Raw genomic sequence first — 17,849 nt, 5'->3', positions numbered from 1 at the left:
ATCCACTTTTTGCACCTACACTTGCATCAACTTTTGCATCCTTTTTTGCATCCTTTTTTAAATCATTTTTTGCATCCAATTTTTCATCCATTTGTGCATCCATTTTGCGCCAAGTTTTACATCGTGTTTTGTGTCTAGTTTTGCATAAAATGTTGCATCTACTTTTGTTGCATCCACTTTTCCCTCTTGTTTGGCATCCATATTTACATCCTCGTTTGCATCTATTATTGTACCCACTATTGCATCTAATATTTTTGTGCCACAATTAGCGCCTAGTTTGGCACCTCCTTTTGCACCCACTTTTGATTATAATTTTGCATCCACGTTTGCATCCTCATTTGCGTCTAGGTTTTCATCAACTACTACATCTATTTTTGCATCCCTTTTTGTATCCAATTTTGGACCGGGATTTGCATCGGGTTTTGTGTCTCGTTTTGCATCTACTTTTGCATCGACTTCTATTGCATCCACTTTTGCACGCAATTTTGCATCCACTGTTGCACCCATTTTAAATTTCACTTTTTGCATCCCTTTTTACATCTTCATTTGCATCATACTTTGATTCTTTTTTTGCATCTATCATTACATCCACTTTTGTTATGCCACAATTTGCACCATGTTTTGCACTCACTGTTGTATCCACGTTTGCTTCCAATTTTGCATCCATGTTCACATCCTCTTTTGCATCAAATATTGCATATATTTTTGCATCCACTTTTATGTCAGGTTTATGCATTGGGTTTTGCATCTCGTTTTGTATCTACTTTTGCATCTACTTACATTATATCCATTTTTTGCATCCAATTTTGTTTTGCCTGCTGCATCAATGTTTGCTTCCACTTTTACATCCATTTTTGCATCTTATTTTGCATATTTTTTGTCTATTGTTACATCCACTTTTGTTGCACCATATCTTGCGCCTACCATTGCAACCACATTTGCTTCCACGTTTGCATCCCCTATTACATCCACTTTTGTTTCATCCATTTTTGCATATACTTTTGTTTCCGTTGTTGCATCCACATTTGTTTCACCACAATTTGTGCCAAGTTTTACACCTACCATTGGACCCATGTTTGCTTCCACTTTTGCCTTCATGTTTGCATCCAAGTTTGCATTGACAATTGCATCTACTTTTGCATCCACTTTTGTGTCAGGTTTTTCATGTTGTTGTGCATCTACTTATGTTGTATCCACTTTTCATCCAATTTTACTTCTATTGTTGCCCCCATTTCTATGTTCGCTTTTGCATCCCTTTTCCAACACTCATCATATTTTCTGCATTGATGATATTCCTTATGGCATTGACAATTATGAACAATTGATGACAATGTCAATAATATTGACAATGATGAAAATGAAGATGATGGCGATGACATGAATTGTGATTATGATGATAAAGACGATAGTGGTTACAATGACAATGATGATGATGGCAATGATTATGATGATGACGATGCTAATGACGTTGGCGAATCTTCCCAATTTTAGATGTTGTCATTGTCATAATCATAAGCATTATCTTTGGTGTCATGATCATCATTTTCATCTAGGTCATCATCAAAAACAATAATGGCATGAATGATGATGATGCATGATTACAACAATGTCGATAGAAATTACATTAATGATGATGATGGGGATGATAAAAATGACAATGACGATGATAATGGTGGTGATGATGATGATCATCGATCATCTGCCAAAAATAGAGTTGTTATTTCTCTTACGTATATCAATGTGTCCTAAAAAACCATTTTCTAGCACTGATCACATTTTTTGGGTTGATGATATTTCTTTCAACATCTACAATTATGAACAATTGCAAACAATGTCCATAATGATGATGATGATGGCATGAATGGTGATTATGATGATAATGTAATGATGGCAATAACAATGACAAGGATGATGGTGATGATGATGACAATGATTATGATAATGAGAATGACCTTACAATCTTATGGATTCGTGAACAATTACTAGTTTCAATACCATCTTCTGGATACGTATTACTATCATACTTTTTAAATTTTCTGTCTCTCTTGAGGTATCTTACTATAATGGTGTTGTCAACACTAGAAAGATATCTTGTTGTAATGGTGGTTCTAATGTTAGCACTAGCAAAGTTTAGTAGGGAGGATGCTACTACAAGAGGAATTCCTTCTAAGTGACTATGGCATTCAAAATGAGGCTTTATGGGCTGCTTGGTAACACATGTTCTCATGCTCATATAAAATTAATGTGAAAAGTTTCTTTAATTGGTTCCCATGCATAATTGATATTGATAATGGGGTGGTATAAAATTGTAATGGGCATATCCGTTAGTTAGTTATGATGGGTCAACAACATTGAAACCATCCAAGTGACATTTCACCTTGGAACAATCGTCGCTCGTGCGAAAACACGAAGTTTATGTAAATGAAAGTTGTGATTGTAGTGGAATTAAAACCATCAAGAAATATCAAAGAAGACGCTGCCTACCAGTTTTGAAAGACAACCAAGGCATTGAACAACTATTTGCGTTAGGATGTAGTGAGGGAATCGAAGGAAATTTGGCAGCCCTAAGTTGCCATTACTATTGCCAATCACACATTCAATAGTAACCATAAAAGGTAGCCACATATAAACAGAACCTCGAGGTGTTGGCAGTCAGAATCTATTGTAATAGCTTTGACGTATATATAGTTTTGTGTTTAGATGAGAATGAAGTGGGCTTCATCCAGGGTTCGGCTCAATCCTCGTCCATTCCATGCAGTGGTGTTTAATTCGCCAAGCAAGAGAATATTACGTGAGTGTTCAGAGTTAAATCAACAGAAATCAAGGACGTGTGATTGTCAAATTATTGCTCCTCCCTTATGATTGAGCGCTTGATGCGATGGTCATTATCCTTGGGTGATACTTTTATTCCCCATTTTCTATTGAAAAAGTAGCGTTTTTTTGTTTGATTATGATAGGATTGGATGAACGCTGGTTTGGGTGGATGTAGACCCATGTTTTTTTGTGGTGATCTTCAAATGTCTTGAGGATAAGAAAAGAATCCTTGACCAAGGTCCATGGTTTTGGGGATGAGTTGGTCTTCTAGTGAAACCATGGTTTCCCAACTTCAATCCTCTCACTATGTTGCCGATGACTACTCTAGTATGGGTAAGATTCCCAGTTTTCCCATTCACTTTACCCATCTAGATCTCTTAGAAAAAGTGGGCAATTTTATTGGAAGATTCGTCAAAGTAGACAGGGAAAGACTTTTGAAAGGCATTTTCACCTATGTTTGCATATGTGTTTAGGTAGATCCCAATGAAGTTTTGCGAGATAAAATTGAGCTCAAGTGGATGGGAATTGTGTATTCCCAACCCCTGGACTATGAAAATACAACTTATAGATACACGTATAGATACACCAATAAATTTCAACCACAAACCTGTAAATTTCATTTTCCTTCACACCATGCATCTAATTTGTATTCTGTATGAGAATTAACAAAGGAATGATGCTCTTTTTCCTATATTTTGACTCCCGGAGAATACTATGATAAACGTGGATAGACATAGGGTCCTATATGGTCCATTTACATCCCATGGATGGGAAATCAGAAGTAAATAAATTAACATCCATTACATAGGCACTCATGTAAAATGGGGGAACAATGTTTTCTAGAATAAAAAAACTACAGTTCTTCCTATAATCTAGGATTTGGATACTTAAATTATTAGATAGAACAGTCCCCCAGTCCATAACATAGCTGCATCAATCAAGGGTACCCACTGGTCTGAAAACTTTTGGGTATTGACATAACCAAATAATCTACATATCATAGTGGCAACATAACAATATGGACCGACAAGAGAAGCTATAGAGTGCATACCCTTATTTTCTCGCTTGCGCTTGCTGGCATCTCTTCTCCATCCTTTGATGAATTCAGATTGATCCTGATTTTCCTTCATGAATTTATCAATGAAGGCATTATCATATTTCTTGTGAGCTGCCGAAAACTAGTACATTCGAGTCGAATCTTTGTTGGTGAAAGAGCCGATGATTGTGTTCCTCTTGGTCATAAAGTTTCTGTCAGCGATGTTTAGATGGTCAACAACACATGTGATCATATCCATGTAAGGAAGGATGTTCAGCTGAGCAACAATTCTGTGGAGGAATGAATTGGCCAGATCACTATAAGTAGTATCAAAAACCGGGTATGAATCTTCGGCTATGACTACTCTTTCTGTGACTCTCGGCTCTTCATCTTCGAAAAGTTGATATGTGGCCTCCCAGGTAGATGTTCCGGTGTTTGAGGTGCATGTGGTATCGGTAAATAATGCAAGCAATTCTGCAAACTCAGGGGGAAGAGCAACTGATTGTTGTTGAACAACAGGTTTCTTCATGGGTTTGGTCGACCAAGACATTTTTGTTGAATTATGCTTGTTGGGACTGACTTGTCAAGAGAAACACAAGGGTGAGAGTAACTAACATTCAGAGCGAATAACTTAGCAAATAACCGATTACATAATAATCCAAGACTTTTATGAGCGAAATCTCAAGAAACCGTTAGTAATAATGAATGCGTTTATTCTATCGAAAACCATTAATTCTCCACATTTGGCCATTAATATCGCATCCGCCATATCTCAACTTTTGAATCCTTGTCACTTTGAAACCTCCGATTGCAATACGTGTTGCAGACTCGACTGCTCCATCATAGCACACCTTAATATAATATCACAGTTGCCATGTCACGCCTTTCATATCACAAGTTTTAAAGACGTGTGTCTGGTCATGGACATTAAAAGTTGCAATGGTTATGGTGTAAATAATTAAATTGAATGGATATGGTGTAAATAAAGTCGCAAGTTAGAGGCTTCGGAAGTTTGGTCATGGACAATAAAACAAAAACGCCACTCGCGAGATCCCAATATGCAACGTGGCAGTTTTATGGGGTCGACCTCTTTATTACTATTTACATATATATGCCGGCTTTTATTATATTTATGCTTTAAACCTTTAAAATTTATTTGGAAAAGGTTTTAATCGCCATTTTTCTTAAAAGACTTTTTAGGATGTTCTAATATATCCTTTCGCATTGAGGCTTTAGAATTAAACCTAAAATTTATCGCTCTTTTTAATTAATTTTTTTTTGATCTTAAAACTAATATTTCCTCTCAGTTTTTTTTTTATAATTATATCCTAAATTTTAAAATAATAACCCTTCTCTATTAATTCTTTTATTAATTATATAATAAAATTATTAATTCATACAACACATATTTAACATTTTACTAAAATATTACTTTTACTTACTTCCATATCCCACTACTTCTATGACGTTGCACAAACCTACTTCCATATCCCACTACTTCTATGACGTTGCACCGGTTTGTGCAAATGCTAGTTCTATATACGATGTAGGGTTTCAGGGTCGGCGACAACACTCTTTAACTTTTTAAAACATTTATATCTTAAAATGGGTTGTTATATCGGATGTAGGGTTTCAGGTCCGCAGATATATCCTTCTCCGAGGGGTTTCAGGAGGGCCTCTTACGCCGCGTGCCCTTTTCAAGTAGACGCATTTGCAAATATTTGCATTGTGCTATTTTTCTTTCCAGGGGGCGGATTGACTTGATCGGTGCACGGACAAAGGTGCATTTTTGGATAACCGATGCGACTGGTTCAGATCCTCATATGCAATCGGATAGAGGTGAGTCTAAGCCTTGATTTCTTTTGTCCCTCTCAACCCATATTCTCTTATCACGATGTCTTTTTTGTTTTGTATTTCCGCTTCACATTTTCTAGAAGAGGTGCTGGTTATATTTGCTTTCACAGACTCACAGCAGGCATATTTTTTCAATCTGTGTTTTTTTTGGCGCATTTATTGGCTTACATATCGATTGATATTGATAAATTTTCCCTCAATTTTTCTAATCTTTTATTTCATCCGAGTGTAAAGAGATACATTTTGTAAATGCTTTAAGCTTCGAGAAATATCAGAACGAAAATATACATTCTTTGCTAAGCCTGAAGAAGGCATTGATATTGATTGAAGGGTCCTGTAACTTCTCTAAAATTCAGAATTCTTCTTTTGAGGCACTTGGATCATCTTCATAATACTGACTGTCATAAGAATCCCCATTCGAGGATGCAGAAATATGTTCATGTAAGATATGACAATCCTTGATTTCACTTCATAACCTTGAACCCTCAGCCAACTGTAGTCCTTCCTTCCTCAAGGTGTCTGCTTCACCATTTAATTCTTTGTAGACATGTTCAAAGCACTCTGAAATAAAAACGGACAGAACGTTTGATTTCATCTTCTACTACTGCCATTCATCCAATTAATTACTAACAACTGATGAATTTAGTAACACTTGTTTAACAGATTCTTCTCCTACAGGAAAGTAGCACAGTCTGAATTTAAAGGCTAATCGAAACTGTAATCTGAATGTCGTTTGAGCCTATAAACGGACACAGTTAGAAAACATGCACAGAACATGTAGATCACTGTCGAGAACCCCTGTTAATGCTATTCCATTATCATTGAATAAAACGCTGCATCACTAACATATCTCAGTGCAAAATGCACTGCCCCCTTCCAAGTATGAGAACTTGTGTTTTGTGGCAACCTGATGAACTTGCCTAGGCTGCACCATGTACTGAAAGTGTTGACTGCAAAATAAATGTTAGGCCTTGTGTTAACTAAGTACATGAGGAAACCTATAAATTCCCTGTATACAGATGTTCATCAAATCTGAATTAGAATCAGCAAAGTACAATGGATTTACTACCACAGGGGAGTAGCCATGGGTTTGCAGTACATCATTTGAAATCTCATCAGAATTTCAATTGCATACACTGGAGTAGCCATGGGTTTGCAGTCCATCATTTGAAATCTTCTAAGAATTTCAATTACATACTTTTTCTGTCCAAGGAACACTTCACCTGCACTTTGCTACACCCCTAGAGCCAGCAAGTAGTGCTTCAAGTCATGACAAATTCTCTTGCCAATTTTTCCCTGCACCAGTTTGTGGATTCCTTTTAACTTCCTGTGAGTGTAAGATTGTCTACATATGGGACTAAAACAAGCAGATTAGAATGATCTACCAAATTGTAAAAATTAGAATCTGCATCTGTCTCAGTGAAACCCAAATCTGAAAGTTACTCATCGATCTTGGAGTGCCATGCAAATGGTGCCTGTTTCAACTCATAAAGGGCCTACTTCAACTTGTAAACATGGGTCTCAAGCCTATTCACCTAAAAGCCTCTTGGTTGGTTTATTCATATAACTCCTTAATCAACCTATTAAGAAATGTTGTCTTTACATAAATTTGATATAAAATCCAATGGAAGATTGTTGTGAAAGACATAGTAAATCTGATAGAGGTATATTTAGTAACAAGAGCAAAAGTCTCCTCATAGTCAACTCCTTTTTAATGGGAGAACCGTCCAGCCACAAACCAAGCTTTGCAGTTTTATATGCTGCTATCTGGTGCATGCTTAACCATGCATGATTGTTGTAAGAAAAACTAGAGTCAAATACTGACTTCTCCACTAGTCTAGGCACTATCTCCTACCCATCATTCTTTAGGAGGAGATGTATTCCTCCATCATGGCATTTTGCAGTACTTGCTTCCTTACTGCCGTTACTAGAAGGTTTTGTTTCAATAATGAAAGATATCAGTGCAACATAACTAGGGAAATTTTTAGGAGGGTGGCTTATTTGAAGGGAAGTAGTTGGAGCACCAACTTACTCTGTTGCCTCTTTTAATGTCTAGATTAGCCATCTAGGCTTTCTAGCTGAACTTGAAGGTAAAGAGGCACCCCTTGCACTTCCAAAAGCTTTCTGATCTAAGTATGCATTTCATGATCTTTTTGATTTCTGCAGATCTATTTTTGGGATACCAAGCTCTTCTGCCTCCATGGTCACTATTGGAGGTTCTTGAGACTTAGAGGACCATGCATTTTCTTCAAACTTGGTATCTCTACTCACAACTACTTTATGTTGAGATGGAATGTATATTCTATAAGCTTTTGAGGTTTCACTCTAACCTACAAAAATGCCCTTCAAACTAGAAGGTTCCAACTTGGTCCTTTTCCCATCTGGAATATGAATGTAGATAGGACAACTGAAAAACTCAAAGATGTGTTACTTGAGGTTTCTGAATTCCTCCAGTCTTATCCTTCAAAATTCTGTGAGGATACCTATTCAAAATATAGACAATGATGAGACATGTTTATACACAGAGACACATGAGCAGAACTAGATCATGAATCAAGGCCCCAAACTACTGAGGGTTGTAGGGAACTATCAACATTTTCTTGATTCTTGATTTCATGCAAAAGGTATCAAACTCCTTTGGTTTTTGTGAATTAAGTCTAGGACTTCCTAGAAGAATCATCAATAAAATATTCATAGTAAATGTTACTTGATAAGGAAGTTGAAGAGATGGGCCCACATACATTTGAGTTGATTAGGTCAGAAACCCCTCTTGACCTATGTTTACTGCCAGGAAAACATCCTTTACATGCTGGCCAAGTGCACAACCTTTGCACACTCCTTTCTTCTCAGCCTTGAAGATTGGCAATGCCCACACCATGTTTTTCAAGATTGGCAACATTCACTAGTGCAAGTGACCTAGTCTATTTTGTCAAAGCTCACACATGTTGTCACTATCATACCCTAAAGTTCTTATAGGATTCCCTTGCAATTTAGGATGAGGACTTGTTGATCTTCAAAGTTAGCCCTATATGTAGGATCTATCATCACTGAAATTGGAAAGAGATTTTTAGTTAAGCTAGGTAAATACAAAACATCATTAACTTAGTAAGCTTAAGGATATCACTTGATGGATCCCACTCTTGCAACTGGATATGTGGCATCATCACCAAGTTCTACTAAAGGTACTCTTGTTAGAGGTTGTATGTTTGCAGGCTCCACTGTCCACATACCAATCCACATCAGACATGATGTCAGATGACAGGCATGAGACCATTGAGAAGTGTATCTCGAGATTGGATGAAAGCTCATCCACTTGAGCTGATGCTTTTGTACTCTTTACAAGTTGCTTTCCCTTCCCCTTCTTTTGATGACATTGGAAGCGAAGTGCCCAAACATTTGACACTTTGAGGGACATGGAATCTGTAACAAACCCAGCCCCTAGATGTCCTTTGAGGGACGAGGTCTCAATTTTTTTTGCAAACATTTAAGCTTGAATTAGGTTTCCTCTCATATCCTTTTGCGTTAAACGAAAGTATGATTTGGTTTCCATTAGATTTAGCAATCTTAATCTTCACGCCTGTAGATTTCTTATTAGTAATCTAATTTTTCACTTTTAATCTCATGTGCTGATAGGGCTTTCTTTGAACAAGTGCATGTACTAAGTTAGTCTATACCCAAAGTACATGCACTGAAATCATTATTACATAAACATTCCCAGCAGGTTGCATCCATTCAGCCAACATAAAACAAATAAATTATCACTTATAAATATTATGAAAACAGATAAAAATACTTAACTGAATATTAATTGCCTGCAACTGAAGAATGGTGAACCTTTTTTCCACCAACCATAGGCTTAGCTACATCCATCCATGTCCACGGCTGGCCACCCCCTAGCCAGGCCATGATACCACTGGGGAAACTTGGTTTTCTCGAGGAAATTGTTGGGTGTGAAGGCTACTCTCCTTCACATACAGTCAGATGGTAGAAACCCCTCTACCCACTGGGCCTGGGACTTACACGAATTCCACAGATGCCTTCTCAGCTGGATTTTATCAGCACAGGGGAGTCCTTTCACTGCCAGTGTAGTTCCTCAGCGCCCTCCCCTCACTGCTTGCTAACTCTCCGAGCTAGCATCAGATTCACAAGCCTTTTTGCCCAGGTCAGGTTCATGCTTTCCTGCCCCATTTCAGCACTCAAATTTGTATCTTAGCAGGCCCAAAAATCTAGTAATGGACCCAGCTCCAATTTGATACCCTTGGGCATGATTTTTAGCAGTCCAAATGAGTTTCATTTTTTGATGCCTGTGAACTTCCAGCTGTGAGCCCACTTGCGATTTTCACTCACTCCGCTTGTGGGCGCTCCCAGAACCTTGTAAACTTTCTTTCAGTACCTCCTATCTCCTCTGCACACTACCCACACATGGAATAATCATTTCTTCAACCCCCCACGTGCATCCCCCTTCCTTGGCCCAAGAAGACTCACAATTTTTCTTGCTTGTGGCAGATGGATTCATGGGTCAACTTGGGAAATCGAGGTGGGTACTTGCCATACCTTTTGTTGACAGTTCCTTCTATCCAGCTACTTCTCATCCCTTCATAACTGTCAGTGGTTGGCTGCCCCACTACCCAGCTCTCCCTCAATAACTGATTTCTGGGAAGTAATTTCAAATTTAAATTTCTGGCAATTTGGCAGTATGGGACTTTTGGCAAAGGTCAATTACTTGGCAGGAAAGGTAACCTCCTAGTCCCCTCACCGGATTCCACTCGTAGTATCATGGCTAGTACTAGTGCTTCATTCTTTAATCAGTGGTTTGGTGAATATTCATTAACTAACAAAACATACGTACATCATTTATAAGTTGTCTGTTCTAGTTTTAAAAAAGTTGAGGAACATCCATGTTGTGATTCACGGTGAGATTGAGACATATTTACAAACTGGGGGGAAACAGGGTATTACAGAATCTAGAAGATACTTCATACTGTAAAATGGCATGGATCCTGGACAATTAACGATCTGGAGGTTGTCTGCTGTGAAATTGGGGCAAATAAACAAGCAAAATGAGTGCTTTATTTTGTTTTTTTTATGTGTCTTTTATAGGCAGATGGCTGAGTTTGAATTGCGAGAAGTGAGAGTCTGACTCACATTTGACCTGCAAGTATGAGTCATACTTGTAAGTCAATGCACAAATATGACATTGGGCCACAAGACAGACTTGGAGAAATTGAATTTGGCTTGGTTTCCTCAAAGAGAAGAGTCAATCTCAGCAGTCCAATTGGACTTGGAAAAATCTGGAAACGCTAGTGAAATGGCAAATTGTCCAAGTAGGTTGCTGCAGGTCTCAGTTGAAACCAGGACAGATGCTGATTTCTCCAAGTCTGTGCATTCTGCTTGGTTTAACGCATATGATATCGAATATACCCAATAAAATAACTATAAACTTGGAAAAAATAAAAAGAAGAAAAAGACATCTGTTGGAAGACTTTCAATCTAGTATACAAGAGATCTCCTATTTAGAAGAACAACTCTATACTAATAATAATAATCTAATTTTAGATCTTATTTTAGGGTTACAGCCAAGACAGACATGAAATTGTGTATGAGACCCCCTTGTTTGTGTTACAAGTGACCTGCCTCTGCGCAGCAATTTGACTGCTAAAATCTACAGAGGTGTGCATACTCTGCCCCCCTCTGGATTTGATCCTGCTTTGTGGTTTACATAAAGATGATAATGAATCCTTGATTTCACTGTTTGACCATGAGCTACCTGTCAAATTTTAGAGTTTTATTTGACTTCCTGTAGCTTACTGAGGGCCAATATACAGCCCAACAAATCCAAGGAAGCTACCCAACAGCTCTTTAAACCCATTGCTTAGTACAAATATTTTCTTAATTATCGAGAGGCCCTGTACAGGGTTGTACGCTCCAATGTGGGGGTATCTCTCGCTTGGGAGTGTGGTCACTGGATGGTTAAATGAATTAATCATTCTTGCTCGGCATTTATTTAAATCATTGGTTTATTTTTCTTTCCTCTCATTGATTTTGGTGTCCTTTTAAGATTTCGGCTTCATCTCAAGTATTCTTGGTGAATGGTGTTTGAACCAGTGCGTGTGGCATTGTGTAGTTCTTTGTATTCTTGCCACCGGATAAAACTGACCCTTGTATGTGTGAACCTTTGTCCATCTATTGTATGCTAATGAGTGGCATTGGAATGGATTAGAATTCGGTTATGAACAGAGAGAACTTGGGATTGTAATTATCTTCAAGCCAATAAGTGGTCATTGAGCTGATCTACTCTTGCATTCTATCTTGCATTCTAGCCTTCCATTATAGATCTATCCAACAATAGGCAACTAGAGGTAGTTTATTACTGTATCCTTATATTAGTCTTGCAATTACTTAAAGGGATTGTGGTAGATTGTAGATTTTTTGGAAACTCGTGTCGGTGAAATGGATAGACTATAAGCCTGTCATTTATGGTATCAGAGCCCAAGTTCGAATATACTTGGTTGGACCTGTAGGTAAGCACCTGCAATGACTATAGAAGAAGTGGACAGGAATTGTTGCTAGGGCTATGGAGAAGCAGAGCACTGACAATGATAGGGGTCCTCATGAAGAAGTTGAAGAAGAAAGTCCTAGGGATAGGTTGGATCGGCTAAAGTAGAACATTGCCATGCTAATGTTGATGGTAACACAACTGTTGGCAGGAAAGGGTATGGAAACAATTTAGAGTATTGTTAGGGAAATAAGCTCGGTGTAGTTATTTGATCCTCACCTAAATCTGTTTTAAATCTGATACAGTGAGAGTTATTGAGATAGAGAACACGTATGGCTTCCCTTTTTTGGGGGGTACCTTGACTAGCTCCATCAAAGTAATCCCCATGTTCCAGATTTGTCCATAGGAGCACGAATCAACTTTTTCTGTGTTGGGGTTGATGAAAAAGCTTTGAAGTTTGAGAAGATTGACTGACCTTGGAAGGCACATTGAAAGAGTTATATACCTGTCTTCAAAGATTTCAACATTTCTATCTTTCTAGATTCCCCATGATACTATTAGAGGAAGGCCTTTGAGGACTGAGTTTTGCTACCACTTTTTAGAGCACTCTTCAGCATAACCTCCTTGTCCACAGTCCTTTATCCTTGTCAAACCATCCAGATTTCCTTTATTAAGGACAGAATATCAGTAAGTGGTCTATGTTCTTTTCAACTCTTTTACACATGATGCATTTGCTTGGACTTGATCCATTTCTTCTCTTAAGAACTTCCTATGTGGGTGCTCTATTTAAGATTTCCAACTGCATGTAAATAATGAACTTTTGAAAGGTTCTTATCCAGATGCACTTCCACCATGAGAGTGTGCATTCTGGTCTGTCCAGGGTACACGATTCTTATCCTAACTTTGGAGTGTAAATCCCCAAGGCTGGATTTTAGACCAGACATGTTCATCATCAGAGTCTTTTATATAGGCATGGCACACTTTTGATTTGTTTATAAATCCTTTTGATTGAATATTTTCTTGGCCTTTGAGTCGTCTCTCTGTTCAGCGCTATTCCAATCCTGCTGGCAAATGGAGGAGTTTCCTGGTCCAGCTGCCTGGTCTAGATTGAAGAGAGTTTATCACTGCTTCTGGCAGCTTGTACTCAGCTCCACTGCTTATCCATGGGTCTATACTGATCTTCGCCTTAGCCTCATTACAAACCTTCCATGCCAGCAATCTGCCTATTAAAGGGAATGTTATAGTCAGTACTTTCAATAATATGGATGCATTGTTGATTGACTTGTTTGGGTTTCCAATCCAGTCTTCTGCTGAATTGGGCTCAATATATCTCTGAATGTGAATCTGATTCCAGAGGTTCTCTTTTGATATTAGTCTCCACATACACTTGGCTTTTAGGGCTTTCCCGAAGGAATGATATTCGATATGTAATGCATGTGGGCTTTTTTGTATACCTTTGTTTTCTTAGCAAAATATAGTCTTATATTATAAAAAATAGATCAAGTACTGTAATTTCTTTCTCTTTGCATCCATGCTAGAAGAGCCAACATATCAGATTGGGAATCATATTTGGAATGTCTCATGTCATTCTAAGGACAAAATCCACAACAGTGATAAGATTCAATGTTTGATTTTATTTTTATTGTGCTCTTTCCAGCTTTGTGGCTGGAATGTGTTGTAGGTCCAATTGAATCTGTATTGAGTTCAACCTGATTGTACAATGTATTTTTCTAACTTTCTACAAACGTGTTGTTTATATCTAGTATAAGCAGATGGGGGATAGACTCATGGAGTACTAGGCTTGTGCAGTTACATCCTGTAATTAATCTATTAAGATTGGTTCTGGTCTCCTTAAGTCCATATCTAGATGGGTCATGAGGGGAATGCAGAAGTTGATTTTGTATTCTTATCGGCACTGGGTCATAGATCCCACGATCCTTCATTTAATGTCTAGTTTTTGTCAATAATTAGGTTCTGTTCTTTAGATACTCCAATCTTTAGTTTTAACTTTTAATGTTTAGTGTTCTTTTATGGTGATTATTTTTTAGTATTTAGATCCTGTAATGATCCTTCTACTATGATTGGTTCTTTTTAAATTCTTTTCTAAATCCTTTTCTAAATCCTTGATGTCAAAGGAACACAATTTCGTTATCGAGTCAGGCAAGTCTTTGTTCATTGGAATTAAAAACATTTTACGGAAATGAGAGTGCTACCAGGAAAAAATTTAGATAATACAGTTTTGTAGTTTGATGCTACAACAAATTTTGTTTGTGCTGTCACTGCCTTGTTTGGTTATTGGTATCAATTCTACTTTGGTACTGCATTTAGATACTTCAAGCTACATCATTTCCACATAAGATTGATAGGAATTCGACTATGTAGTGATTATAAAAAACACTGTTGTTTATCTATCCTATTTTAGTACTACCACACGACTTGCAATTGTGCTAAACATAAAATACGAAATAGTTAAAATTTTGATCCATTTTTTGCTTTTGTAAGAAAACAATAGTTTATTTTAACCAGTGTTCCATGAGGATGTGTCCCCTATGGTGGGGTGCAAGTATCCACGCTTCCCACACACCTAGGATGGGAAGATGCCTAGGGACACATTTCCCCATGCCCCCTTTTAGGGAGACACAGGGAGACGCAGGGGGAAACGTTTCCCTACTGTGGGGATGTGTTTCCCAAAAGGGGTGCTTCTGGGCAGCTCCCCTAAAAAAGGTCTAGGTGCTCCCCCTTAATTTTGCTTGAAACAATAATTTATGAGTGGGAAAGCTCAACATTCAACCTAGGGCCCTATTAATTGACTTAGGATGTTTGAGAGTGGTTCTGACCTCATTTTATTTCATATGGAGAAAGTAAATTTCAGATTCCACTCAAAATGCATCAGACATAACAATTTTTAGGATTTCAGGAATGAGCGAATTGCGATGTTTCCATTGGGCTCTATTATATATAAGGGTTTGGAACTACCATTTAATCAAGAGCACCAAGCCCAAAAGCACCCCTTTTGAGGGGGGCCATGTTCTGCTTAATTTTTTTTCTAGTAACTGTTGTAATATAGAAATTAAAAAAAATTATAAAACAACCATAAAAAAAAATTAAAATTAAAAAGAACAACACATAACAAATATCAAAACCTAAACTAATTTGCAATCTCTAACTCACTCATTCAAGTTACCAAGCTTATGTCTACTCAGCTTGTTGCGCAGCACTATTTGACTTACCAGTTAACTGTTGCACCTCCTCCTCCATGGCACTCCTAAAATGCTCATTGGCCATTTTTAATCGTCAGTTTTAACTTTCGAGTCTTGACTTTAGATATGGATGACCTTAGACTGATTCTTTGACTTTCACTCTTTACTTTTTTGAGTTTGAGTTATATCAATTTACTATTCCAATCTTCAGGCTTAAGTATCTACTATAGTCTATTTTGGTTAGTACTAATTAGATTCTAGAATCACGAATTTAAATTTTAAATCAATTTAGAATCTAGAATGATGAATGATGAATTTAATTTTTAAATCAATTTAGATTCTAGAATGTTGAATAATGAATGATGAATATGGATCAATCTAGTTCATTATTGAATCTCGTGGTGTATGAATGAATGATGTATGTATTAGTATGAATGATGAGTATGGATCAGTGTATTTCATTATTTAATTCAATCATGTACGGATCAATGTATTTATGCTTTCATTATTGATATATATATATATATATATATATATATATATATATATATTAAAAAAATTATATACCCCCATATCCCCCTGCCCCCTAATTTTACCTAAAATTTGAGGGTACTCTCACACGCCCCCCCTGTGCATCACCCCAGACATGCATCTCCCTATCCCGGAGTCTTGGTGGAACATTAGTTTTAACTTGCCAACATAGAAGGGTTGAAAATATAGTATGACTTCATATTGAAATATGACCATGCCCTTCAAATTTGATGCCAGGTTGAAGAAGTATTTTAGGAAAAGTATTTTGAAGTGTGTTCTAGTGTTTGCCTTTTAGAAAATGTTAATCTTTTTTCAAGCTTTCTTTTCAGTTCTTATAACTGATTTGTTTGTTTTACTTTAGTGGTTTATTTATAATAGTTAAAAAGGCTTACGAGATTTAATGGAAACCTTTTATACCCACACCAGATATGACAAAAAGACCTTAGACGTGTGAATGCCAATTTTGATGCACCGTTCATATTGTGCAGTTGTGATGTTTTTTGTTAACGATTGTGATGAATAGCTTTGTGTCGAATGATGCAGGTACCTTCAAGACAATTTATACCACATACGGGAATCACATGAGATGGATCTAGATTTGAAGATAGAATTCTTCAAACATGTTAACTAATGCATTCAACTGTCCAATGTTCTTAGGTAGCGGTCTTGTAAGATTTCTTCTGACAATATCTGGTAACAAGAGTATTATTGTAATAATTAAAATGTTATAAATAAGATATATGAAATAAAAATTCAGGTATTGAATTTTTCATTAAACATTATTTAGAATGTATTAATACTTATAAGTATCTTAGACATGTATTTGTGTGAAAATAAATTGAATTGGTTTATGTTTAAGGACAAGGCATCCAAGGCGAGGTTAACCAAGACAAAAGTCACTCATCGTAGTGGCCAGAAAGGTTTAAAAGCACTGATAACAACCTTTGTAAGTATATTAAACATGTGATATTTTTTTAATAAATTTTGTACTAGAAGAAAGTCATTGTTATCTAATTTCTCCCTATTTACTGATTGATAGGAACTAAAATATGGAAGACCTCCAAATCATTTGGAAAAGGAGGTGCTGCAGCAAAAGAGATGGGTTGAATTTGTTGTTTGGATGGACTCTATGGTATGTAATCTTAGTTGGATTTCCAATATACTTTTAAACCATATTTTCATTTTATTTTTTAGTACTATTAGATATTATATCTTACCTCATTTTATGGTTAACATTGTATAACAAAAACATGTGTTGTGTTATGTAATTAATACTAACATGTAATATTGATTTTTTTTGTCAGAATGCTATAGGTAATGATTGCCAAGACGATGATCCAAATTATGTTCAACATATATCAGGAGATGATGAGGATGAGGATGAGGATGATGGTGGTGAAGGAGGAGATGATGATGATAGTTGCGGTGTTGGTGATGATGTGGATCAGAGTAATGAGGATGGTCAAGATGATCATGAGGATGATCTTGGTGGTGGTAGCTAGGCATGCACATGCATTGTTTTTTATGAAGAAATTATTGTGTAGAATGACATTGTTATGTTTAGATGGGTGTTGTGAATTTACCCTATATCAATGAGACATTTTGATTTTGTAATCATACGATGAGTTTGATTTATGTATGTTGTTAATTTATCGTAGAATAACGATATTCATGAAATATTTTGATTTGTTAATCATATTTGAATTTTACTTTTTTTGATTAAAAATAATAGTGATTTTATTAGTATTATGTTGCTATTTTATACATGTTTTGAAAATTGTTAATGACACATTGTTATTTTTTTGGATGGATGTTGTCAATTTCTCTTAAATTTCTTTACAAATGATTTTGAATTGTGATATCTACTTTAATGATATTTAGAAACTATCATATATTTCACTATGAATCTATAAAGGGG

The 17,849-nt window shown here is 36.6% G+C and overlaps 1 protein-coding gene across 1 annotated transcript; it reads left to right on the top strand.

Annotated features, from left to right (window-relative positions):
• The first annotated feature begins 5,557 nt into the window (after positions 1–5,557).
• On the top strand, positions 5,558–17,617 carry LOC149191154 (uncharacterized). The gene is made up of 5 exons (XM_089413519.1): positions 5,558–5,689; positions 16,475–16,599; positions 16,791–16,877; positions 16,971–17,063; positions 17,236–17,617. The coding sequence occupies exons 2-5, from the start codon at positions 16,552–16,554 to the stop codon at positions 17,431–17,433; spliced, it is 426 nt and encodes a 141-aa protein (XP_089269645.1). The 5' UTR covers positions 5,558–5,689; positions 16,475–16,551; the 3' UTR covers positions 17,434–17,617.
• The last annotated feature ends 232 nt before the right edge of the window (positions 17,618–17,849 follow it).

This window comes from Pinus tabuliformis, chromosome 3_1, assembly GCF_031772625.1.
Source record: "Pinus tabuliformis cultivar Carrire ecotype Pingquan chromosome 3_1, CPIR1, whole genome shotgun sequence".
In the NCBI taxonomy this organism is placed as follows: domain Eukaryota; kingdom Viridiplantae; phylum Streptophyta; class Pinopsida; order Pinales; family Pinaceae; genus Pinus; species Pinus tabuliformis.
The sequence above is the reverse complement of the archived record's forward strand: the minus strand, read 5'-3'. Positions and strand labels throughout refer to the sequence as shown.

Bases quoted from the DNA above. Each gene is read 5' to 3' on its own strand.
- LOC149191154 (XM_089413519.1), top strand. From the start codon at position 16,552: ATGTTAACTAATGCATTCAACTGTCCAATGTTCTTAGGTAGCGGTCTT. The intron at 16,600-16,790 runs GTAAGATTTCTT...TTTATGTTTAAG, and splicing joins TGTTCTTAGGTAGCGGTCTT to GACAAGGCATCCAAGGCGAG. The intron at 17,064-17,235 runs GTATGTAATCTT...TTTTTTTGTCAG, and splicing joins TTGTTTGGATGGACTCTATG to AATGCTATAGGTAATGATTG.